Raw genomic sequence first — 27,837 nt, forward strand, 5'->3', positions numbered from 1 at the left:
AGAACAATACTAAGCTGCATGGAGACGCCAGCACCAGTAAAAAGAACTCCATTGAAATGAGCAGTCTTTCAGGACAAGACACCACTCTGTATTATTGTGCAGCTAGTTTACACATCAGAATAATGTCCCTATCAGCACAGCAAAAACCCCTCACATGGGCCACTGTTCGGTTTTATACACACACCTGTTTGCAACGGCTGGCTTTGGGAATCATGCCAAAAAAATCCTGTGAGAAATACCTGTTGCACAATAACTCTGAGACTATATAAGAACCATAATTCACACAGTGTAGGAGGCTATAGATTTTCTAATTTGATCATTATAGTAAGATTCAGTAATATATTAGTATGTATCATCAATAAACTTTTGAGAATTCAGTGAATACTCTAATAAATGATTAATGAAGCTCAATAAAGACCTCACTGGCCACTGAAACAGTTGTGTTTTAATGGCTAAAATATGTTCCCTCATTAAATCTTACTTTATAATGTCTGTATTCCTAATTTGGATGAAGATCTACACTCTTAAATGTCTTCCATAACTTGTGTAATCGCTATAACAAATCCCTAATAATACTTATATTATTGTTTTTCCTTCAATAAATAGTTGGCTATTCATATGCAACAACTACTCAGTGCACAAACCAACAGTTTGCAGAAATGCTCAGATGGCATATCAGCAGGGGGCGCACATTCACAGCATGGTCCTGTATGTACCATGTAGAACATACTGTATATGAGAACAGACATGGTCCTGTAAAGCTAGATGTACCATGCAGAACATATCTGAGAACAGGGTGTTCTTTTGACTGAGAACATGGCAGCATTTCACTCCGTCACCATCGCCACCCTGTTGTTCCATTTGTATGGTAATATCCCATAATATTGACTATGGAGAGACTGTTGATGTTAAATGTAGTCAGGGTCACATAATGATGTCTTCATCTAAATTCTCTCTTTCAACAGGTTCTGCTCTTGGAGACGAAGTCCAGCAATTCCTTCCATTTGTGTTTAAAAACAGAAACGAGTCTGAGACACTGCCATGCTTGCACACGTATTCATCTTATACTGTTATTCTGTGGTACAAACAATCTCAGGATGGTGGATTAAAGTTCTTGGGATACTTTCAAGGACAGATTTCCAATGTAGAACCTGAATTCCTGACCACAAAGAAAATAACCATGAAGGGGAGTGGAGCAGCAAAGAGTTATGCCAATTTAACCATAAACAGACTGGAAGGAAGTGACAGTGCTGTGTATTACTGTGCTGCTAGTGAGCACAGTGCTACAACCCAGCCCTGGTTTGAACAAAAACCCTCTCTCTCTCATCTCTCTCTGTTCAGTCACTACTTTCCTCATTTCTGAAAGCTGTTCTGGAGTTAATGCACTCTTCATGACTCATGTCAGACTCCAGGTCCTGTTCATAGTAATGCCACAGTATGTCATGCCATACAAGTGCAGACTTCATCATAACAGAATGCCTTCCCTAGGGGGTAAAAGGAGATTTGTACTGGATGTGTTATTGCTGTTATTACATTCCCATGACTGTATATTGAATCATGAATACAACATTTTACAACGTCATTTCACACATTTGATGGGAGAAAGATAAACATCAACATGTCTCTCCCACTTGCTTCCTGACATTCTTCACTGTCCAGTATCAATAAAGCAAAAGGTCCCAATGAATGTACCAAAAAAAAAAAAAAGACGGGGAGTGGTATAACTCTACTGCTGACTCAGCAGAAGCACTTCCTCCATTTGTACTGGGTGTCTTTGGTGTCAGTAACATCCATGTCTGCAGCTCTCATGTATCAACATGATACGAGGCCTCCTCATCCACCTGACTCTAATCCCACTATGGGTTAAAGGTATGACTTTATTCTCAAGAAATGCATTTTGTTATTGTTTTTCTCCATGACAAAGTTGTTTTGTATCATTTATGAACTTGTGATCCATTCCATTCAACAGGACAAAGTTATGACGTTCAACAGAGTCCTCCTGAGTTTTTAAAACCCCAAGGAAGCAAAGTGTCATTTAACTGCCAACATCAAATTAAAGACTTCTTGGTGATTTTGTGGTACAAGCAAACTACTAAAGTTGCTGGTCTTGATCTCATTGGATATGTGTACTCCTCTCAGACTCCAAATATGGAAAATTCATATGAAAACCTCCAGGTGTCTGGGGATGGGAGTAAAAACAGCAGTCTTTATTTTCTGAAACCGATCCAACTTGAAGACAGCGCTGTGTATTTCTGCGCTGCAAGCAAAGCACAGTGCTACAGGTCTTCTCTCCGCCTTACAATAACACCAGCAGCGTTTCACACCTGCATTAAACCACTGTAACACTACCTAAATGAAACTAGAACATTATTAACACACAAATGATGAAATGAGTGATATACACATACAAACAGACACATATAGCCTGTCATGTTTTAGGTCTAATGGCTAAAAATAGGCTATGTCCCCTCAGATTAAAATATTTTATTTTATATTGTATGTATTCCTATTTTTATGAAATCCCACATTATTATTCACTATAACAAATCCCAAATATTGATCTAAGTAACCTGGTAACTTACCACAATTAAAAAAACTGGTTTCTTACCACACTTATCACGCATAAATCCCCATATTTACAGTAACTGAAGTAATAATTTAAAGTATTTTACTGATATGAAGTAAAGTACTGTAGAAGTTGTTGAAATGTCTAACATTGAATGGCGCCATCTATTCATAGACCGTAATCCACCCATTGACTTGCATTGATTAGCCTATAGAAAGTAGTGTCAACATGACTTTGAGGAGGGATATCGGTTACACTTTACTTGACAGTATCGACATAAGACTGACATGACACTGTCATGAACGTGTCATAAACAAGTCATGCATGTATGTAATTCGCACCAACTGCGCTGCAACAATTGTAGCAAAAGTGTCTTGTGCTTGACTCTTGGAATTTTTGATGCACAGGATAGGATATGTGAACCCGTAGCTCCTATTTTGTGTTTACAAGGGAAAAAAAATGTACGACTTCAAATTTACTGTCATACATTTGTGCCTTTAGTGTGTGCATGCAAAAACTGCAGTTAAATGTGCTAGTCACTTAAGCACCAATAATATCTCCATATAGGTGCCCATCCCACCCCATCTCTCTCCCCCTCTCTCCCACTTGCTTTCTGTCACTTTTCACTGTCTTGTATCAGTAAAAAAGGCCAAAAACATAACAAAAAAAGAATTGACGGGGAGTGGTTTAACTCTGCTGGTGACTCAACAGAAGCACTTCCTCCATTTGTACTTTGTTATTGTTTGTCATAGTTGATTTATTTTTTGTTTTGTATCGTTTTTGAACTTGTTATCCATTCCATTCAACAGGACAAAGTTATGACGTTCAACAGAGTCCACCTGAGTTTTTAAAACCAATGAACTCAATCAATGAACTGTCAACATCAAATTACAGACTACAGAGTTATTTTGTGGTACAAGCAAACTGCTAAAGTTGCTGGTCTTGATCTCATTGGATACGTGCACTACTCCACTGTAACTATGGAAGATTCATATAAACACCTCCAGATGTCTGGGGATGGGAGTAAAAACAGCAGTCTTTATTTCCTGAAACCGGTCCAACTTGAAGACAGCGCTGTGTATTTCTGCGCTGCAAGCAAAGCACAGTGCTACAAGTCTCCTCTCCACCTTACAATAACACCAGCAGTGTTCACACCTGCATTAAACCACTGTACCGGTCCGTAATGAAACTAAAACATTATCCAATGAATAAACCACACAGGGCTAGCCTAGAAATCTAGACGCGCCCCTAGCGGCAGCAAATTACATTTGCTGCCAGGGCTAGTCTAGCAACTCTCCGTTGGCTTGTGAGCTCCAGAAATCGAAACTCAATCAGGCCAATGAAATCGTCTATAGAGTCGTTAGGTGGGCTTAACATAATGATTGATGGCAGAGTTGCAACGGTTTGGCTTGAATTCCCTGCTACTTGAAAACAAATAAGATGGATGTTGCTGTTGGCGAACAGTGTGACACGAGTTAAGCTTTTATTAAGTTGGCAAACGTTTGAACTAGCCAACTAGCTCCGCTGGTGGGAAACGCATGGGACTCATAGCGATGCCGCTGTCCTATTGCGTGCAGAGGGAATTTGAAAGACAACTGATTATCCCGCCCCTCGGACTGAGCACTGCGAACGGTGAGTGCCCAGACCCTACATTTTAATGTGGGTCTGGCTCGTCAGGCTAACACAGGGCAACAATGGGGCAGTTATCCAAGTGACACACACAGGTGATGGCATGAGGGACATACACATTTTCTAAAATTAATATTCATTTTGTTCTTAATACTTCACAGGTTGTGTTTTGAGTTCAGAACAGAGAAATGACTTTGCTAGTATATCTGTTTGCAGGATCATCAAACTATGAGGATAAGTTTGCACAAATGCTCAGATAGCTCAGCAGGGGGCGCACATTCACAACCTCTCTCTCTCATCTCTCTCAGTTCACTCACTACCCAGTATCTTTGGTCCCACCTTCTGTTCCTCTCAAATTTGATACAGATAGGAGTGCATGTCCCTACATGGCATGGTCAGTCTTTGCCCATGCTCAATTATGATTTGTAGACTAACCTTCTTCAAGGTCAGTGATCTTTTTTAGTGTGAAAAAGTGTAAATGCTTCTACATCTAATACTGGCAATATTTTCTATGGCACAAGCCATGTGTTGTCTGTCTACTTTAGCATGTTTATTATTAGATTATTAGATGTTGACACTTTAGAAGGTGTAGCCATGTAAACAAATGCAGAAAAAGTGTGCAGTGATATGCATTTCATGTTTCACACAAGACACATATTACAAACACAACCACACACTCTGCACACACTCAATTACAAACACACAAAAATGGAACAAAGTAGGAAATTAACACAATTTACAAGCATATCTTATTTTTCTGGAAAAAATGCTGGACTGGGCGGCGGTCATATTTTGTACCGCTCTGCAGTACATCTAGTTAATTTCCCATGACTATATTGCATCATGAATAAAATATACATAACATAATATCATTATATATGTTAATTACCTAGATCCTGTCTCTTACTTTTCAATTTGCTTTAAATGGTTTGAAGGATTATGCACAATATCAAGGTAAACCTGTGGTATATGTTACTGTAGGTGACTCCTCTTTCAACTGACATCATTATTGAACTCTTTCATGATGATGTCACCTCTTTGCCTTCTAAGTTCTCTGTGCATCTGCACACCAGTTACTCTTGTGGGTTAACAACATGATGAATATATTTCTCATCCAACTGGCTACGCTTACCATTTGGGTAGCAGGTATTCAGTTATATACTTACATCTGAGTTATTTTACAAGTTTCTTTTTGTTGAATTTTTACTGTAGGCAAACATGTCCTGTATCTATTTCCACAGCATTGTCTGACAGTCAACAAGCGCATCAGGTTCCCCGTGATCTTTTAAAGCAGCCTGGAGATTCTGTTCAGCTGAACTGCAGTCATAACATAACCAGTTATGACACAATTTTGTGGTACCAACAACTGGAGGGAGATCCAGCATTAACACTTTTTGGATATGTGCGTTTTGATTCCCCAACAATTGAAATGACCGGAAAAAACTTCAGTGTGACGGGTGACGGGAGAAATGATGCGTTCCTCCATCTAAACAAACTCAAACCGGCTGATTCTGCTGTGTACTTCTGTGCTGCTAGTTATGCACAGTGCATCTCTTTGCCCCTCCCTTCTACAAAAACTTACACTCTCAAAGGTCTCCAAAACACTATCATATTCCTATTGCACCACTAGTAAGGAGTAAGAATGAGAAACTAAGTCCAGTTTGCAATGACATAAATGTTCTGTGCGTATAATTGTGTATAAAGTTGTTCCCTCTCTCTCTCTCTCTATAATGTTCTCTCTCTTGTTCCCCTCCTCTGTTCTGCTCCACCTCCTCATCGTTCCTTTTTGTCTCTCTGTTCTGCAGCGTTCCAGTTCACTAACAACATGGCAGCATCTCACATCACCAGCTTCTCCGTACTGCTATGGATTATGGGTATTTCTTTTCATGTATTGAAATCCTTTTCATTGAGAAAACTCGTTTATTTTCATCTTACTTTCAGAACATCGTCACTATTCTGACCATTGTATCTCAACTCGTTACAGATTCTGCAATGACAACCGGTGTGAGCCAGACTCCTCCTGACATGTTTAAGAACCGAGAGGTTTCTGCCGAGTTCCAATGCTCACACAACATCTCAGGCTATAACGTAATCCTGTGGTATCAACAACCCCAGGCCGGAGGAATGACACTGCTTGGATATGTCTATAGGATAACTAAAGTCAAAGAGAAACCATTTGAACAGAACATTGAACTGAATGGGAGTTCTGGTGAAAACGAAAAGAGCTTCATCACCATAAAGAACCTGTCTTCAGATGACAGTGCTTTGTATTATTGTGCAGCCAGTGTGCACAGTGCCATACATCCTGTGCTCTCTTCACAAAAACTGATTTCCATCAGCCATGACAGCTGATCTTTACCACCGTCACACTGGTTACAGCGTTGTGGGTTTAGACGTTTAGACGTTAAGACGGGGAGTGGTTTAACTCTACTCCTGACTCAGTAGAAGCACTTCCTCCATTTGTACTGGGTGTCTTTGGTGTCAGTAACATCCATGTCTGCAGATCTCATGTGTCAACATGATACGAGGCCTCCTCATCCACCTGACTCTAATCCCACTATGGGTTAAAGGTATAAGACTTTATTATCAAGAAATACATTATGTTATGGTTATTCTCCATGACAAAGTTTTTTTTGTATCATTTATGAACTTGTGATCCATTCCATTCAACAGGACAAAGTTATGACGTTCAACAGAGTCCTCCCGAGATTTTAAAACCCAAAGGAAGCAATGTATCATTTAACTGCCAACATCAAATTAAAGACTACAACACGATTTTGTGGTACAAGCAAACTGCTAAAGTTGCTGGTCTTGATCTCATTGGATATGTGTACTTCTCTCAGACTCCAAATAGGGAAAATTCATATGAACAACACCTCCAGCTGTCTGGGGATGGGACTAAAAACAGCTATCTTTATTTCCTGAAACCAATCCAACTTGAAGACAGCGCTGTGTATTTCTGCGCTGCAAGCAAAGCACAGTGCTACAGTTCTCCTCTCCGCCTTACAATAACACCAGCAGTGTTTGACACCTGCATTAAACCACTGTAACGGTCCCTAATGAAACTAGAACATTATCCAATGGGTTAAACCACACAGGGCGACAATGGGCAGTTATCCAAGTGACACTGTTGCAGTTCCGTGAACATCCAGAAGGGTGCACCACAGCACCCACTATTCACTAGGTGTGCCATTATGATGCAGTCACTTCATTCCAAAGAGGTCAACATGTGCAAAGCTAGCCTCTTTACACTGTCAGTTCTCTGGCTAACAGGTATGAATACCCACTAAATTACAGGGGTACTTATAATGGTTTAATAGACTTCATTATTTTGATGTTTGCTTGGTTATGGTTATGGTATTTTGCAGACACTTTTGTCCAAAGGGACTTACAGAATATGAACATTCCTTCTTTCAACAGGTGCCTATCTTGGTCAAACAGTTGAACAAACACCTGCAGATTTTATAAAGAGTGAAGGAAAATCTGTGAAATTTAATTGTTTGCATAATATAAAGGACTATAATGTCATTCTCTGGTACTGTCAAAGAGATGGAAGAGCATACACGCTAATGGGAAATCTCTTTGTTAACCAAGAAAACAAAGAAAAAGATTTTGCAAGCCGAATCCAGCTGCATGGGAATGCCAAGACCAATGAAGAGAACTCACTAACCATCAACAGCCTCTCATCAAACGACAGTGCTGTATACTTCTGTGCAGCCAGTTAGCACAGTGCTACCAGCCATCTGGATTCTGAACAAAAACCTCATTTTTTCCCTCTTCCATACATGCTTCTTCTACAGCCTTGTTGATTCTAGTTCTATAGCTGCATTGCATATGAGTGGTGATATGAACTACACCAAATGCCAATTGACCAAGTGTGAGATGCAGTACGAAGAGCCCACCAGTATGTTTTCTTTTTAGTGTTAATTTGAATGACTGTGATATGCTGATAAAATCAGATTGTGTTGCTTTTTTTGTCACATTACTTCACAGGTTTTAATCAGAGAGGCAGAAGAACTGAGCGTTTCAGGCTCAAACGTGTTTGTACTTAGCCTATAGGATGGCCTAAATTGGAGTCCACGAGAGTTGATCAAAATCATTTTTATTTTCCTGTTTTGTCATCATATGCACACTATAATAAGGTCACACTATTCACTCTATAATAAGGGCACTGGAGTACTCATGAATAAACACACAACACCCACTCACCCACACACACACACACACACATACACACACACACACACACACACACACACACACACACACACACACACACACACACACACACACACACACACACACACACACACACACACACACAGTGGCTGATGTCTCACATGTGACTGCATGTGATGAATATCAATTATCATGAATATTAAGATTTTTTGACAAATTCACTTGACTAAAAACCACACCCCAACATACATCATCCCTATAGCGCACAGTGTGCGCTGCTAGAGGAACCGTTCGGGGCGGGGAAAAGAATGCACATGAACATCATGTCATCGTCGTGAAAGACATAGTGGTGTGGGGGTGGACATCTTTAGCCTCTTTCACTGTCAGCAAGAAGAGTAAACATGGACCAAGTTGGTGTAGGTTTGGCTGTCACTATATCTGTTATAGCAGGTAAATTATATGTAATTGAGGTTAATTTAGTCATTTCATTCCTCTGCATTGTTCTCAGTTCTTTCACTTTCTGTAGAGATTTTCGCATTTAATTTCCGAAATGTCAATGCTTGCAGTACACTGCAATAATGTAAAGAAACCAATTGTTTGTGGAAGTGACTCTTGCATGTTTGTCGTTATGCAGGTTTCTGTTCTTGCAACAGAGTCAATCAGTCTCCACCGAACTCCATCAGTGATCCAAAAACTAATGTGACTTTTGAGTGCTCTCACAATGTTGACACCTATAATCAAATCAACTGGTATCAACAGACCCATGACCAAGGCCTTGTTTTCATGGGTTATCTAATGGCATCAAACGGTTATCCTGAGCCTGACCTCCAACATAAAATCAGTATAAAAGGAAATGCGAATAAAGGACAAGATAACACTATGACGTTGTTGAATACTCTTCCAAATGATACTGGCATATATTTCTGTGCAGCATGTACACAGTCAAATGAATCCCTATTTTCCCCTACCAAAACCCTCCCTTTATCGAGCACATTATGACCTGCTTTTACCTCACAGCCCAACACACCTGCATCCAACCACTATAACGGTCTGATTCAGTACCCAGCTATAAAATGTGTTTAATCAGGAAATGATGAGACAAGAGTAACTGTCAGCAGCCCCCCCCCACACACACACACACATACACCCCCCCCCCACACACACACACACATACACCCCCCCCCCCCCAACAGCCCTCTGCATGCTTCTGTTCTTCACTCAGTGCTGTCCATGTCTCTCCACGTGTGTTTTGTCACCATGATTGTTGTAATCTTTGTGTTATATATATTTTGGCCACGAGGTAATTGATGATTGTCGATTTGCTCGTGAATAATATCTGAACTATGGCACCTTTATGGAAATCTACATCTTTTTTCTGTATTTGATGTACTCTTTCTCAGGTCTTGTTGAAGGGAGTGGTGTTTTTCAGTCCCCCACCATTCTGTGGAAGCCATCCCAGAGCACTATCGAAATGAACTGCAGTCACAACAAAGATGCTTCCCATACGCAGATGTACTGGTTTCAACAACATGCAGGGGAAGGAGTGAGGCGCCTGGTGTTCACTTTTGTGGGTGGGCAGCCTGACTACGGGGATTACGGCACTGATAAATACAAAGCCGTTAAAGACAGCTTTGAGAGTGGATCGCTACGCATTAAAAGCCTGGCACCAGAAGACAGTGGACTGTACCTCTGTGCTGTGAGTACACACAGTGCAGAACATGTGTAGCATCGCCCAACAAAAATTGCTGTGTAGTACACTTTCCTTCCTGCAGGTGGGGCTCATAACATTTAAAGTGAACTCAGGCCAAGGTCATCAAGTGATGTCAAAACCTTGAGTGTATTTGGAATCAGAAGACTGTTTCGCTTTATGCACCTGAGGTCATGACTGTGTTCTTCTGTCCCCCATAGGAGTGTCAGGGTGGACGGTGCACCACACTAATCCTCCCTCCCTTTTTTTTACTTTAGGTTCACCATTCCATCCTAAAGCCTCTTGGCCTCATTGATTATTTTTCTAGATGATGGATATTTTAACTACAGCTGCAAATCTCTCAAATTTCTCAATTAATGGACGTTTTTAATAGACGTTTTAATTAATAGACGTTTCATCAATCAAATTGTAGAAAATCATGAAAAAATGTTGCCCAGTGTTTCCAAAAGTCAAACATGTTATCCTTGAATGCCTTGTTTTGTTCACACACCAAAGATATTTAGTTTACTGTCATACAGGAGTGAGAAAAACTGAAAATATTAAGAAGCTGTGGTATCTTCCTTGAAAATTGACACAAACCAATTAACCCATTACCAAAATAATTGCTGATTAATTTAGTCGTTAACTAATCTATTAATTGAAATATTGGTGCAGCCCTAATAATGACAGTTTCCCTGTGTCAAACTGATATTGTGGTATGAGCCTGTAAAAACTAGGGGAAGCTAAAACACAATGATGTTCATGTTCATCAAATGTTCTTTTTGAAACATAAAAAAGCTCCAAGCAAAGCAAGAAGCAATTTTGATGTCATATCCTTTGTCAACTCCACTGCATCCTCAATTTCATCTTTTGCTTCACTATTGAATATCACAGCATCATATGCTCCCCATTACACAATAACTATGGAACTGAAACAAATATTCCAGCATCTGGCTTACCAGTCCAGTTCCAATACAATGAAACTCAAACATATACTCCATTTGAATTTAATCCCAACTATCACTTCAGACCATCAGAGCAGCACTTATTAAGTTTAAGTGTTATGTGACAGATGAACCCGATTACAATAACCCCCCCCCCCACACACACACACACACACACAGGAACAAGGGGGTATTAAATATGAATATGGGTATGAGCACCTTACCATACACACAGAACTACAGGACTACTGTTGGACTACTTTTGCACCTTCACCATGACACTCACTCTCTTGAGCACCTCACCATGCACACAGAACTACAGGCCCTGTCACTACAAGCGTCTCATGCTTGATCACCCTCAAGCACACTGGATTTTTTACATTTAATTTATATAGTATATTTAGTATTTAGTTTTGTTAGTTTTTCTTATCTCCTACTGTCTCTATTGTACAGTGGAGTTTGGTTATATGTTTATACTTATACTTATATTTACCATTTCTGCTGTAAGTGCATGTTGTGTGTGATGTCTGTATGCTACTGAGACCCCCTGAATTTCCCCTTGGGGAACAATAAAGTATCTATGTATCTATCTATCTATCTATCTATCTATCTATCTATCTATCTATCTATCTATCTATCTAAACAAGGGGGTATTGAGAGCTGCCTTCTCTCCAGTAACTACCTGATTTTAATATCTTGATTGAGGACTACAACAGTTGATGGTTTTTTTTTTTCATAAACAATGAATCCACTGATGTGACATCATCAAGACCATGGTTTCTACATCCTGTCCCCGTGTCAGTGTTCTCCTCTCAGCTCTCACTCTTCAGTCATGCTCCGATCACTCATCACATTCACTGTCTCTCTGTTCACTTTTCCAGGTAAGCACAAGATTTCACCAAGTGGCCCAGAGACATGGCAGAGTCTGCAAAGAGGAACTGGTATAACAACACATAGTTCATTGTGACTATCTTGTTTTCTCTTACAGGATTTTTACTTTGTAATGATGTCCATCAGCTTCCTAGTGACATTTTGCACCTCCCTGGTGGTAAAGTTGAGATCAGCTGCAACCATAGCATCAACAACTACGATACAATCCTGTTTTACCAACAAAAAAAAGGAGACACATCTATGGAACTCATTGGTTATGTTTACTCTACAGTCTCTAAAATCGTAGAGGAACCCTGGAAAAAAGATTTCAATGTGAGTGGAGATGGTAAAAAAAAAGGATCCCTCCATTTTGTCTCGTTGAATTCTTCTTTCAGCGCAGTGTATTACTGTGCGGCCTATTACACACAGCACTGTAAATCCCCCACTCAGTCTGACAAAAACTCTCTCTGTGGTGTTCCTTTGGGGTGGAAAGTCTAAACAGCTGCTTTACAACCACATTAACTGACTTTTTATTTGTGCTGTTTATCATTCATCCACACAGATGAGCGATCGCTGTCTGAATAACAGAGCAATGCTTTAGCCGTGAGCCTCAACCATGATGTCATTTCCTTTTTATCTCTATGAGGAAGGGAGTTCAAGTGTGATTATTCTAAAGCTGAACACCACCATGATCATACTTTGTTCTCCCGTTTCGCTGCCCTGTCTTGCAGGTGCATTCTATGGGATATCTCAGCAATAGCATTTGCCGTGCCCGATACACAATAGCCAATGAAACTGAAACAAATACTCCAGCATCTGGATTAATTTCAAGTACCAGTCCAATCCATCAGACCTGTGCTTAATAAGTTAAACTGTGATGTGAAGGACAAAACCGATTACAATGCCCTCCCCTATACAGGGACAAGGGTTCCCTCACTTGCTTTTTGTTTCTTTCATAAACAGTGAATCCATTGATGTGACATCATCAAGACCATGGTTTCTACATCCTGTCCCAGTGTTACTCCAGGATCTGAATTTATGCCCAACTACCTGTCCAGTCCATCAGAGCAGCACTTATTGAGGTTTTGTGTGATGTGACTGATGAACCCAATTACATAATGCCCTCTCCTCAATCCTACACAAGAACAAGGGGGGTATTGAACTGAGAGCTGCCTTCTCCTCATCTAAAAATAGTGACAGTAATGATTTTGATAATCTGATCAAGGGCCTCAACAATCAAACATTTTCTCTCATCTCTTTTTTTTAATTTGAAGTTTGTTTTGCTTTTCATAAACAATGAATCTACTGATGTGACATCATCAAGACCATGGTTTCTACATCCTGTCCCCATGTCAGTGTTCTCCTCTCAGCTCTCTCACTCTTCAGTCATGCTCCGATCACTCATCACATTCACTGTCTCTCTCTTCTCTTTTCCAGGTAAGCACAAGATTTCACCATGTGGCCCAGAGACATGGCAGTCTGCAAAGAGGTACTGGTATAACCCCACATAGCTGATTTTTTGTTTTTTGTGGGATTTTATTTACAGAATTTTTACTATGTAATGATGTCCATCAGCATCCCAATAACCGTTTGTGCCGCCTTGATGAGAAAGTTGAGATCAGCTGCAGTCATAACATCAAGACCTATGAAACCATTCTGTGGTACCAACAAAAAGAAGGAGACACGGCTATGAAACTTATTGGGAAAATGTACTACAAATCCGGAACATTGGAGGATCCCCGGCAAACAGATTTCAATGTGAGTGGAGATGGTGAAAAAGAGGCTTCCCTCCATTTTCTCTCGTTGAAATCTTCTCTCAGCGCAGTGTATTACTGTGCAGCCTATTACACACACCACTGTAAATCCCCCACTCAGTCTGACAAAAACTCTCTGTGATGGTTCTTTAGGGTGGAAAGTCTAGCCAGCTGCTTTATAACCACATTAAAGGGCCGATCTGTACAGTAACTGCAGTCATTTCTTCGCTGATTTCTCACTTTTGCTGTTATATTTGTCTCTAAGGTGCTCCGCCTACAGCTTTGGAGTGCACATTTCACATGGTCTTTTTGGTCTTTTCACTGGCTCTGCCATGATGAACATTTAAAAATAAGGCCATTTTAAGCCGGCATGGCTAACCGGTGCTTAAGGAGGGCGTGTGTTTATGTCCAGAGAATTCTCAGCATCTTGTGTTTCTCGCTCATTCTCGCTTCTCAAGTGACTTCCTGATTCAGACACTGTCGGACACTAGAGAAGATCTTGCCAGGCTTGTTTTCCACTGAGAGACGGTAGGGGGAGCAGGGAAAGCCATTCTCACCACAACAGGTCATTTAACCATCACAATGATTTCTGAACTGTTTTATTAAGTTGAAAACTTTGACTGACTTTTTATTTGTACTGTTTATCATTCATCCACACATACGAACGATCAATGTCTGAACAACAGAGTAATGCTTTAACAGTGAGTCCTAACTGTGATGTAATTTCCTTTTTAATAGAATCAAATGATCAAGTGTGTTTGGATAATTCTAAAGCTGAACACACTACCATGATCTTACTTTGCTCTCCAATTTCGCTGCACTGTCTTGCTGATGCACTTTTTGTGATATTTCAACAATAGTGTTTGCTGTGCCCATAAGCCAATACAATGAAACTCAAACATATACACTATCACATTCACTGTCTCTGATCTCTTTTCCAGGTAAGCACAAGATTTCACCATGTGGCACAGAGACATGTCAGAGTCTGCAAAGAGGAACTGGTATAACAACACATAGTCGATTGTGTTTTTTGTGGGGTTTTTTTACAGAATTTTTACTTTGTAGCCTAATGATGTCCATCAGCATCCTGATAACCGTTTGTGTCGCCTTAATGAGAACGCTGAGATCAGCTGCAGCCATCAAAAACTATGAAACCATTCTGTGGTACCAACAGAAAGAAGGAGACACGGCTATGAAACGTATTATTAGTTATGTTTCCTATAAAACCATCAAAACTGTAGGGGTTCCCTGGAAAAAAAGATTTCAATGTGAGAGGAGATAGTATAAGTAAGTACATATACTCTTTTGATCCCGTGAGGGAAAATTATCCCAATCCGTGAATTAGTGAAACACACTCAGCACACAGTGAGGTGAAGCACACACTAATCCCGGCGCAGTGAGCTGCCTGCAACAACAGCAGCGCTGAGGGAGCAGTGAGGGGTTAGATGCCTTGCTCAAGGGCACTTCAGCCATGCCTACTGGTCGGGGTTTAAACCGGCAACCCTCCGGTTACAAATCCGAAGCGCTAACCAGTAGGCTACGGCTTCCCCTTAGATAGTGGAAAAAAATAATCCCTCCATTTTCTCTCAATGGACTTTTCGATCAGCGCAGTGTATAACTGTGCGGCCTATTTCACACTGTAAATCCCTCACTCAGTCTGAAAAAAACTCTCTGTGGTGTTTACTTTTGGTGGAACCAAGTTTAACCAGCTGCTTAACAACCACATTAACTGACTTTTTATTTGTGCTGTTTATCATCTATCCACACAGATAAGCGATCGCTTTCTGAACAACAGAGCGATGCTTTAGCAGTGAGCTTTAACTGTGATGTAATTTCCTTTTTCAGACTTTGAGGAAGGGAGTTCAAGTGTGTTTGGATTATTCTGAAGCTGAACACCACCATGATCATACTGTCTTCTACAGTTTTACTGCTCTGTCTTGCAGGTGCATTTTTTTGGCATATTTCAAAAATAGGGTTGACTTGATTAGTTGTTACACCATATCACATTTAATTGGATTTTCATATGTTTAAATATATATTTTAAAATAGTAGCCTATTTTTAACACTGAAAAAACATTCTATTCATATGTATTTGTTTTACTGCAGGTTACATTCAGACTTCTAGAGTACATCAAACCCCTCCTGTTTTCATCAGAAGTCATGGAGAGTCTATTGAGATACAGTGTTTGCATGACTTACCCAACCATGATCGCATTCACTGGTACAAGCACAACTCAATGAAGAGGATGTTTGAGCCATTGGGCAACTTGTATGGAACCCATCAGAATTTAGAGCCAACATTTCAAGTTAAAATTACCTTGAAAGGTGATGCCATAAAAAACGCCACCTTCACCATGAGAAACGTTTCCAAGGATGACAGCGCTTTATATTTCTGCGCTGCCACAGAAGCACAGTGCAACACTTACACTTCCATCTCTACAAATACCATAACCAGCTGCATACCATAACCAACCAGCAGCAGTGTCACATCAGATAGAGCCTAGCCACACTAACAGACACCCCCTTAGTAGGTTATGACTGATTCTCCATTCACTTGAATTAGATGCCTGGTCTAGCAGGTTGTAGTATATAACCATGGTTCAGATAACACAGCAGACTGGCTGTCAGCAAAATAGCTACATGCACAGACTTGTATATGAGAGCAGTTTCGGAATATTGAAAGAGTGACTGTGGTAGAGAAGTTCCCTGCTGACGTCGGAAGGAGTGTTTGGAGAGCAGGGTACGAGAGCAGGAGAGCAGGGTACGTTGTCACATGGGTAACTTGTCACACTGTTAATGATTCCACCCCCCCCCCCTCCCACACACTCACACCCACACCCACACACACTCAGATACCACTGAGCTGTGAAGAGAATGTCCTCTATCAAGAAATGACATTCCTCTAAGCCTGTTAGTCATTTGAGAGTTGTCTGAGATAATCATCATTATTTTATATTTTCCATTCTGTTTCCCTCAGAACTTGCTGAACTTTTGGTTCTGCTTCTTGCTTGCTTTTCATTTTCCATTTGTGGATAATGTCCCAAACTTTCATAGCCATTGTGGCTGTACTTTCATCTGCAGGTAAGCTCTTTAATTTCTGTTCAGGTGTAAAGAGAGCCATCATTGCTTTCAGGACAATAAAACTTATTTCCATTCTCCTTTAGGTGGGGTCCTCTCATCTCTCATCATCCAACAAATACCAACAGACCTGCAACGGTTTGTCAAAGACAAAGAAGCCAGACTTTATTGTTACCATGGTGATAGCAGCTATCCATACATGTACTGGTACCAGCAAAAGGCAGCTGGATCCATGGAGCTGATTGGAATGCTACAGTATAAAAGTCCAACAACACCTGAGAAAGAATTTGGGAATCGGTTTAACATAAGTGGAGACGCTCAGAAAAATGCCACACTGGTGATCTCTAGCATAACTGCTAGTGACAGTGCTGCGTATTTTTGTGCTGCTAGTATGCACAGAGGTTCAAATCAACAATGTCCCCCTACAAAAATCCCTAGCACCACTCCACTCAGAGCTGAAACACAGAGCAGATACATTAGAGTTGGATGCATTTACCAACACATAGATTTAGACTCATCATTTCCAAATACTGTAAATGTACTATGACTCACAAATATATTCTGTGATAAACACAAATATTTATCAGTCTGTGAATGAAAATCAACTAATTTCCCCAGGCGATGTACTTTTGAATGCACATTGGTTCATAATTGTGCTCTATGTACTATGACTCACAAATATATTTTGTGATTCAGATATGAATTACTCTCTCCATAAAAATATATTAATATAAATACAAACACAAATATTTATCCCTGTCTGTAAATGAAAGAAATCAACTTAGTTTCACTTGGTGATGTGTGATTTGTTCATAATTGTGCTCTATGTATGATCTCCACACAATTATTTCTCAAGTTAATGAAATAATGATCCACAATTCTATGTATTTTAAAGCATTTGTATTGTTTACACTTCATCTCTGAGCAGTTTTTCCTCATACAACTACAGTTTCCTTCCTTTTGGAGAAATGGACCCTGCCACCTTCTTCAGAATTATTTTCAATAAATTCACACAAGGGTGTAACTGTAACATTTTGCATACCTGCATGTTCCATTATCTTTTTATACATATAGTTATATGTATGTAAGAGCATACAATTGTTCACACTTCATCTCTGAGCAGTTTTTTTCCACACAACTGCAATGTCCTTTGGGTGTAACTGTAATACTGTACCTTGCGTAACTGTGTTCATGTTTTCCATTATCCTGCAGTACTACAGTGGCTCCATTAGAGGGCAGTATAGCTTCTATGGGCCAGAGCTGTGAGGAGAGAATACCTCCACCTATTTTCTCATTTAAGAGCTCAACCACACATTACACATTTGCTTCCTATCTCTACTTGAAAGTTATATTAACACAATTACACTCATCATCTGCACCATTTCATCACTCGTCTGCCTCCTGGGTGTATCAAACGCTCAATTTACTGTCTTTCTTTTGATAGGGGCCACTGTATTATCTTACATTCAGATTTGTATTCACTTATAGAAATGAGTTGGTCCCTCACACCATTATCTATACATTTAGGTTGTCACTTTGTCACCATGAGTTGAACAATTTAGCTTAAACTTCCTGATTTTAATATCATGATGGAGGGCCACACAACAGTCAGTGTTCTCTCACCTGTTTTGCTTTTCATAAACAATGAATCCACTGATGTGACATCATCAAGACCATGGTTTCTACATCCTGTCCCCATGTCAGTGTTCTCCTCTCAGCTCTCACTCTTCAGTCATGCTCCGATCACTCATCACATTCACTGTCTCTCTCTTCTCTTTTCCAGGTAAGCACAAGATTTCACCATGTGGCCCAGAGACATGGCAGAGTCTGCAAAGAGGTACTGGTATAACCCCACATAGTTGATCGTGATTTTTTGATTGTTTTTTTACAGAATTTTTACTTTGTAATGATGTCCATCAGCTTCCTAATGAGCGTTTGTGCCACCCTGATGATAAACCTGAGATCAGCTGCAGCCATAACATTAAGAGCTACGATACCATCCAATGGTACCAACAAAAAGAAGGAGACACAGCTATGAATCTCATAGGCTATATTTCCTATAAAGCCACCAAAATCGTAGAGGATCCCTGGAAAAAAGATTTCAATGTGAGTGGAGATGGTGAAAAAAAAGGATCCCTCCATTTTCTCTCTTTGAAATCTTCACTCAGCGCAGTGTATTACTGTGCGGCCTATATACACACACCACTGTAAATCCCCCACTCAGTCTGACAAAAACTCTCTCTGTGGTGTTTCTTTGGGGGGGGGGGAGTCTGTAGTCACCTGATTTACAACCACATTAACTGACTTTTTATTTGTGCTGTTTATCATTCATACACTTAGTCAGAAGAAGAGAACGATGCTTTAGCAGTGAGCCTTAACCATGATGTCATTTCCTCTCTCTCTCCCTCTCTCTCTATGAGGAAGTGTGTTCAAGTGTGTTTGGATAATCCTAAAGCTGAACACCACCATGATCATACTGTCTTCTACAGTTTTACTGCTCTGTCTTGCAGGTGCAAGTAGCAAATTGTATTGGATATCCATTCCATATTTTTGAATATATTTTAACAAGTGTTATTTTATCAAATTGTATTTTACATTTTAAATGGACAGCTTCATAAAATCTGTTTTGACACTATCTCTGTCCATTCCTACCAAACACATTATTCTGCTCTATAGGTGGAGTCTCGTCATCTCTTCTCATCCAACAAAAACCGACAATCTTGCAACTGTCTGTCAAAGATAAAGAAGCCCGACTTCATTGTCGCCACGGTGATAGCAACTATCCATACATGTTCTGGTACCAGCAAAAGGCAGCTGGATCCATGGAGCTGATTGGAATGTTGTACAATGAAAATCCAACATCTGAGAAAGGGACTCGGTTTAACATAAGTGGACACTCCAAGGGAGATGCCTTACTATTCATCTCCGGCATAAGTACTGATGACAGCGCAGTGTATTACTGTGCTGCTAGTATGCACGGAGGTTCAAATCAACTATCTCCTCCTACCAAAAGGTTACAGCTGCGGCACATAGCAGTTACATCAGATTCAAAAGATAAAGAGCATGCATAGCTCACCCTACAATGAATTTACAGTAGGTTACTCGCTTGTAGCTTCCCATAACTTCACAAAGACAAGGCAAGGCCAGGTTATTTATATAGCATATTTCATACACAAAAGCAGTTCAATCTGCTTTAAACCATCAGATATTCAACCAATATTAAGTAAAAAAAGTTTTTTTTTTTAAAGTTATAAAACATATAAAAAGATTGTTAAAATGTATAAAACACAGGGTGGACTCAGTAAAGTGATTTAAAGGAGGCGTTGTTTTTGTTTTACCTCTACATACACCTCTATTTACACCTTTACATAAATGAGAACTTCCTGTTTCCTGTTTCCTGAGTGTAGAGGCAGTCCATGCATGTACACTGACTGGATCACTGTGTGTGAGATTTGCAACGTGAGCGTGTAGGTGCAGTCCATGCATGTTTGTATATTGACTGGATCACCATGTGTGAGATTGGCAACATGAGCATTATAGGGCTTCTTATGATCTTCACACTATCTACAGTCTATTTAGCAGGTAATTATGTTTCACAATCAATTCATTTATTAGGACCATGTGTAATATACCTATAACAAATGTAACCTAATTTATTTACGCTGATTTTCATCCTTCTTCTCAAAGGCACCGCAAGCGTTGAACAAGCCCCAGTATTTCTAATCAAGAGCCAAGGAGATACAGCTGAGCTCCAGTGCACACACAGCATCACTAATTATGATCGCATGCATTGGTATCAGCAACTTGATGCAGGAAAACAGTTGACATATCTTGGCAATCTTTTCTATATGAAGCAAGTTCTCCAGAGAGGGATCGGTTTGCCATGACTGGAGATGGCCGATCCAAGGGTGTGCTGAACATTTCTAATCTCTCGCTGCAAGACAGTGCATTGTATTACTGTGCAGCGGCACAAGCACAGTGCGGTAACCCTTCCTCAACATACTACAAAAACATTCTCCCAATCAAAGGCCTTTGTTGTCATGAGCTGCTGGTCTCCTATGGCGTCCATTCACAGCTCCATGCCTCACAAGCCAAACACAATAAATAAAAGCAACGGGGATCAAATACCTGTGATTAAGGTGTTAAAGGTACAGAGCAGTGATTCCAATTCAATACAGGCTTTCACAAAGACAAAAAGGGAATAGGTATACTGAATGCAGGTCCAGGTACCTGCAAGGTTCTCTTGATATTTGAAATGACCAGGGGCGCAGGAGGCACGGGGGACGTGGGGGATATGTCCCACGCAGTGCTGAAGAGACGGCCGTCGTCCCCCTCACTTTTGATAAGGAAAAAAAGCCTTATATACACTAAATAAATAATAACATATGATTTGCGCTAACTGTAAAACTCCCCATTAACAGCATCACATCACTAACCACAGCCATCTACAGTACTGTAAGACTGCACAATCTCATATTCACTCTGTTGGATATCTGAAGCCAGTTTGTCTACTAACAATCATAAAATAATCCAGGCTACTTGCTTAGCATAAATCATTTATCATCATCTTTATTTGAGGCAGGCTGGTATTCGACGCAGGCTTTTTTAAATATGTCTAACCTGCATTTAGACATGCATTTCGTTTGGAGCGACATGCATACCGGTAGGCTATCAAAAGCATTTTCGGTTTGGTTTGGGATTTAATCTACTTTTGGACTGTTTGATTATATTGCTAAATGTTGGGACTGATGGGCACTGAAATCTGGGAGATATTTGATGGTTCACTGTTAAGTTTCATGCAGTTGAAAAAGTGTCGGGATTTCCACTGCTGTTTATTGCGAGACAAGGCAGCCCTTCATTGAATAGCCTAGGGGTTGTGCTGTAATGGAAACCTTTTTGCGTAGACAAGTAGCCTAAATTGAGTTATTGTTTAATTATGCATGATTTAGTAATTTAAAAAAAAAAAAAATTCGTGGGCTGGAATGCCTTGAGTCGCAACAATTGTGTTTAATAGGCTTCAGCCTCTGGCAATTAGCTCGAAAGGGGTGGCAAGAGAATGAGCGAATGAGCTTGAGAACGTTTGTTGGAGACCCATGGTAGGAAAACGACTTTTCTTTGCCAACCGTAGGCTATTAATCCAACCAACATAATACAATACAACACAACATATAATAAAATATTAAGAAGAGGTTATTTCATTGACTTAAATCGAACAATGTCTTCTAGTGGACTAATGGCAATTGTTGGTATGGTAGGCAATTGTTACCCCGTCTTGTATGGGAACCTGCCTTTATTTGTCCTGCTATAAATAGAATCAATCCCGGGCATAATTTGAGGATTTATGGTAGCCTAGTGCTCAACTTCTCCTGCTCAACATGACGTTAGCTGTTATGTTTATGATAACAAACTCAACTAGCCTATACTTATCAACTCGTTTTCACTAGCCTAAAATACAAGTCTATCAACGTTTTTGTTCTAAGACATTTATTTCAAACATAATTTCAAGACACAAATTGGGTACTTCAGTAACCTTGGTGCATAACTCTCAGAGAGTAGGCTACCACACCCCAGAATGATAGGCCTAGCGTTCTTATGCGTTCAGTGTGGGGTATAAACAAGCTGAGAATTTAGCGGTGACACGTCTGCCTGTCACAGACGTGGGGAGCTCTTTGAAGCTTGGGATAATGTGATACAGTCACTACAGTAACAGTATTTTATTTTACTTCTTATGTATTTTTTTTTTTCAATTTTATAAATGCTTTGTTTAAATGCTGTTGGAACAAATAGTTGATTATAAAGGCAACTTTCTGTTGCAATTTTCTGTGTGTTCTGGACTGGTAACTTGTTTAAACAACACTTCTTAAGTTCTAACGTTGCATAAATATTAACTGCAAACACACAGTGGAGAGTTGATTTAGTTTATACCAGACAATTTAAGTAGGCCTAACTAGGCTATTTGATCATGTAGTCTATGTTTGGATCATAGGCATGATGATTCATTCATGGCTTCATAAAATATCAACATCCCATTTTGCTTTTTTCTACCATTGGCCCACGTAGTGACCAGTATTCTACCATTGGCCCAAGTAGTGAAAACAATTGTTTGAAAACAATCAATGGTATTATCTTAATATTCTGGCAAGTTAAATATGATGGTCGAAAGTGGGCCAGAGGTGGCGATCCGATATCTGGAAATCTGATCTCACTATGGGTTTGTGTTCACAATTTGGTCCCCCTCACTTTCAAAATATCTCCTGCGCCCCTGGAAATGACTATTTTAGAGACAAGGCCACTTGGCTGACTTCAGGCACACTTACATAGAGAGAATAATAAGGATCCTTACAGCCAAACAGCTTTGTTTCTCCATTCTCCTTATAGCTCTTACCACTGTTCGCTCTGTGCCTTCAAAAACAGAGTAGCCTACTATAAAGCTCGGCATCTGCACATTGATTAGACACAGACATAGCAAAACTTTGCCTCAGGAAGGAAGCAGTTAACTCGATTAGCTATGGAATTAACATATCAACAACCTTTCACAAGAAGACTGCAAACTGTACTTTAAGTCTGATGGCACAGTTTACAGATAAGGGTGTTTTTTTCTATATGACCACAAGGGGCAGAATTGAACTGGGGAAAAGGGACTGAAGTTTGTCTTGTTGCCTCTGAGGAACAGTTGTCTTTGACAACTATCAACAGAGCGGAGGCAGGATGTGTTGCACTGAGGTCTCTTGTCTGCTTACTTTGCTGCTCTGGATTCCAGGTAGCCTAAAACTCAGAGGAAAAATAAAACATCTACAGAGCTTTTGGTTTTAAAATAGTCTCAAAGACCACAATGGTTACCTCAGTAGTCTTTTATAATACTGCATTTACTTCTCTTTTCTACAAAATCCAGATGGTGTGAAAGTGTTCTTTTCTTTGCTTATTAGGCATTTCTAGCAGTATCCTAATTTCACAGACGCCTGATGCCATAGGACAACCAAATGGGCATGTTAAAGTCAGCTGTAATCATAATGACAGCAACATGTATTACCTTCTATGGTACCAACAACCATCAGAAGAAAGGGGGCTTCGCCTTGTTGGCCATCTTTACTCAAATACATACAACCCAGAGGAAGAGTGGAAGAATCGTGTTCATCAGTGGGGGGATGCAAAGATTGAGGGGTTCATGAATATCTCTCAGCTTACCCACAAGGATAGTGGCATGTATTTCTGTGCTCTAAGAGAAGCACAGCGCCCCACTTCTACTTGGGTCTCACACAAAAACCACACAGTGGTATTTCACACGGGGGGCCCGTTTAAGGTCTACAACACGTTTACTTGCGTAGAATGGTGCCTCAACATCAAAATGATTTGTGTTTCACTAATTCACCGATTGGGTTAAATTCAGAGACCAAAATGCATGAGTCAGTGATCATTTGTGCCCGTCAAAACTTGATATTCCTTGTCAAGATGTTTCATGCACAGTATGATGTCACTTCCTCAATTACAATCCATCAGTAGCGTGCAAATTAATTTAGTGCGACACAAAGTCAGACTGAGATGCAGCATGATCACAGCACTCCTCATCCTCTCTCCCTCCTTCCTCATAGGTACCAGTCACTCCAGGATGGATATCACATGTCTCCATAACCTTGACTAGTCCTTGTATACAGTATTTCACATTATCGTGTCCAATTATGGTCTTTCAATGTATTTTTTTTATCTTCTTTAGGTATCTTAGATGGAGTCCTGATCACTCAGTGGCCAAAGGACATTTCCACTGTCACTGGTTCCCGCGTTGACATGAACTGCTACCAGAATGAGACTGACTATGATTATCTGTACTGGTATCAACACAAAGAGGGAGCAGGCCCAGTGTTAATGGTCATTTATGTGGTTGGCTCACCAACCTTTGAACCTGGTTTTAATTCAAGCTTTCTAGCAGGGGCTTCAGGGAAGCAGTGGTCACTCACCATCAGGAGTGTGGAGGCAGGTCAGGGAGCTGTGTATCTTTGTGCTGCAAGTCAGCACAGTGACTGAGTCCTGGGGAGCTCAATAGCAAAAACAATGTGGCAAGCCATCACACACCTGACTAAGCCTCAATGTGGCAAGCCATCACACCTGATTCAGCCACAAGAATTTAAGGGGTTCATTGAAGCATGTTTGCCATCTATGTATGTTATTCTAATGCTGTTCACTGCTGTTTCAAATTCAGAACACACAATATTCCACAAAAAAATATTCACTTTGCTTGAATAAGCAATGTAGCTGTTTATAAGTTAATTTAAATAAATATAAAATATAAAAAAAATAAAATACTTGGTAACTAAAAGGCTGTTGGTAATATACAGGGCAAATCTGATGTCACCTCTCTAAAAACGTCATGCCTCGTTGGCAGTAATATCCAACAGAGGGAGATGTAACCAAAGAGTCTGTGACCTCCCTGGATGATGACGCTCACTGGAGACGTCTGAGTGCATCAGACTTTAGTGCCCAGAGCAGGAAGAGTCAGAGGACCATCAGGAGCTGCTCACCTGAACAATGTCTCACATCACTGCTCAGCTGGTCATTCTCATCTTAATGTCATGTTAAGTACTGATCCCCTCCTGCAAATAATTAACTCCATTTACAATATCTTTTACAGTTTTGAACTTATGTTGTATATATTTGTATTTTACCACTGGTAGAAACTACTAACATCATTTACAATTGTTTTTACTGTTTCTAACATTTTTCAAATATTCTTTTTTACAGGGACCACTAATTGTGTGAAATTTCAGCAATCACCAAATATCTTAGCTAAAATTAAGGGCAATGAAGAAATCTTATGCAGCCACGATGACAACAACCTTGAACTCATGTACTGGTACCGCCAAACCAGTGACAGCACAGCCATGGCTCTCATTGGATTTGGCTACAGTAATGTTAAACCCAGCTATGAGCCAGAGTATTCGAGTGGACGGTTTGAGTTGAAGAGGAATGGGGTTACTGAAGGATCGCTGGCACTCTCAAATCTGAACTCATCCGACTCTGCTGTGTACTTTTGTGCTGCTAGTATCACAGTGCTGCAGATGGGTACAGCTCCCTCACCCAAAACCCTCATCAAAGCAGTTCACATGGAGGGAAGATGTGGCTGCCTGCCTCTATTCATTCATCTGAATATAAAACCCCACCATGAGAGATATCTGTTGGTGCAGTTAAAGTAAACATACAAATACACTCTTCACAGAACATCACTTCACAGACTCTACTAGATATCCAAACAGTTACAACCAATACTGTAAAATATCACTGGAGTGACATTTTGCCCCATGTTTAGACTGCTTGGTCAGTATAATCTATAAATGTTAGAGTAAATATCACTCTTGAATAATAATTGCAATTATTCATAAGATATTTACAACACAACACAACTTGATTTCTATTTAATATATGGGAACTACAGGTTTTTTGGTAATGTGACAGGGCAAATCTGTTGTCACCTCTCTAAAAACATCATGTCTCATTGGCAGTAATGTCCAACAGAGGGAGATGTAACCAAAGAGTCTGTGACTTCCCTGGATGATGACGCTCACTGGAGACGTCTGAGTGCATCAGACTTTACTGCCCAGAGCAGGAAGAGTCCGAGGATCATCAGGAGCTGCTCACCTGAACAATGTCTCACATCACTGCTCAGCTGGTCATTCTCATCTTAATGTCATGTTAAGTACTGATCCACTCCTGCAAATAATTCCATTTACAATATCTTTTACAGTTTTCAAATTATGTTGTGTATATTTATATTCTACTACAGGTAGAAACTACTAACATCATTTACAATTGTTTTTACTGTTTCTAACGTTTTTCAAATGTTTTTTTTTTACAGGGACCACTAACTGTGTGGAATTTCAGCAATCACTAAACATCTTAGCTAAACAAGACGGCAAAGGAAAAATCACCTGCAGCCATGATGACAGCAGCCTTCCATACATGTACTGGTACCGCCAAACCAGTGACAGCACAGCCATGGCTCTCATTGGGTACGGCTTGAGCACTGGTGACCCCAACAATGAGCCAGAGTTTCCGAAAAGTCAGTTTGAGTTGAAGAGGAATGGGGTTACTGAAGGATCGCTGGCTCTCTCAAGTCTGAACTCATCCGACTCTGCTGTGTACTTTTGTGCTGCTAGTAACACAGTGCTGCAGATGGGTACAGCTCCCTCACCCAAAACCCTCATCAAAGCAGTTCACATGGAGGGAAGATGTGGCTGCCTGCCTCTATTCATTCATCTGAATATAAAACCCCACCATGAGAGATATCTGTTGGTGTAGTTACAGTAAACATACAAATACACTCTTGACAAAACAACCCTTCACAGACTCTACTAGATATCCAAACAGTTACGACCAATACTGTAAAATATCACTGGAGTGACATTTTGCCCCATGTTTAGCCTGCTTGGTCAATATAATCTATAAATGTTAGAGTAAATATCACACTTGAATAATCATTGCAATTATTCATAAGATATTGAATTGAATTGAACTCAAATGGTTCACTTCTTACCTAACAGATAGGACACAGGTTTGCGATGTAGAGGGGACCCTCTCTGATCCACAGAGTATAGCATGTGGGGTGCCGCAAGGCTCGATCCTGGGGCCCCTGTTATTTTTATTGTACATAAATGACATGGCAGCTGTGGTACAGTGCAAATTGTTATTATATGCCGATGATTCTGCTTTACTTGTCCCAGGGGGTAACGTTAAAGACATTGGAAATACTCTTAGTGATGAGCTTGAGTCTGTCAACCAGTGGCTGGTAGACAATAAGCTCTCTATGCATCTGGGCAAGACTGAATCAATCTTGTTTGGTACGAAAAGGAAGTTGGCAAAATCAAATACTTTAAAAGTGATGTGTAATGGGTCTGAAATTGTGTCTAAAGCAAATGACACATATTTGGGTCTAACATTGGATCAATCACTTATTGGTGAATCTATTGCAGCAAAAGTTTTAGACAAATGTGCCTGTAAATTTAAGTTCTTATATCGCAAGACAAAGCTTTTAGATTTTTCTGTAAAGAAATTATTGGTACAAACTCTGATTCAATGTCATGTGGATTTTGCTTGCTCTGCGTGGTTTTCTGGGTTGACTGTGAAACTTATAAACAAATTCAG

At 40.1% G+C, this 27,837-nt stretch overlaps 1 protein-coding gene across 1 annotated transcript; it reads left to right on the plus strand.

Moving 5' to 3' along the window:
* Nucleotides 1-4,564: 4,564 nt before the first annotated feature.
* On the plus strand, nt 4,565-6,710 carry LOC143138949 (uncharacterized). Its single transcript, XM_076299446.1, has 5 exons — nt 4,565-4,640; nt 5,177-5,341; nt 5,437-5,787; nt 6,001-6,069; nt 6,180-6,710. The coding sequence occupies exons 2-5, from the start codon at nt 5,290-5,292 to the stop codon at nt 6,545-6,547; spliced, it is 840 nt and encodes a 279-aa protein (XP_076155561.1). The 5' UTR covers nt 4,565-4,640; nt 5,177-5,289; the 3' UTR covers nt 6,548-6,710.
* Nucleotides 6,711-27,837: the final 21,127 nt, after the last annotated feature.

The sequence above is a fragment of the Alosa pseudoharengus genome, unplaced genomic scaffold (genome assembly GCF_046254945.1).
Source record: "Alosa pseudoharengus isolate Yale_2024_CS ecotype anadromous, Long Island Sound unplaced genomic scaffold, YU_APseudo_1.1 YU_APseudo_1.1_scf_22, whole genome shotgun sequence".
Classification (NCBI taxonomy): Eukaryota; Metazoa; Chordata; class Actinopteri; order Clupeiformes; family Clupeidae; genus Alosa; species Alosa pseudoharengus.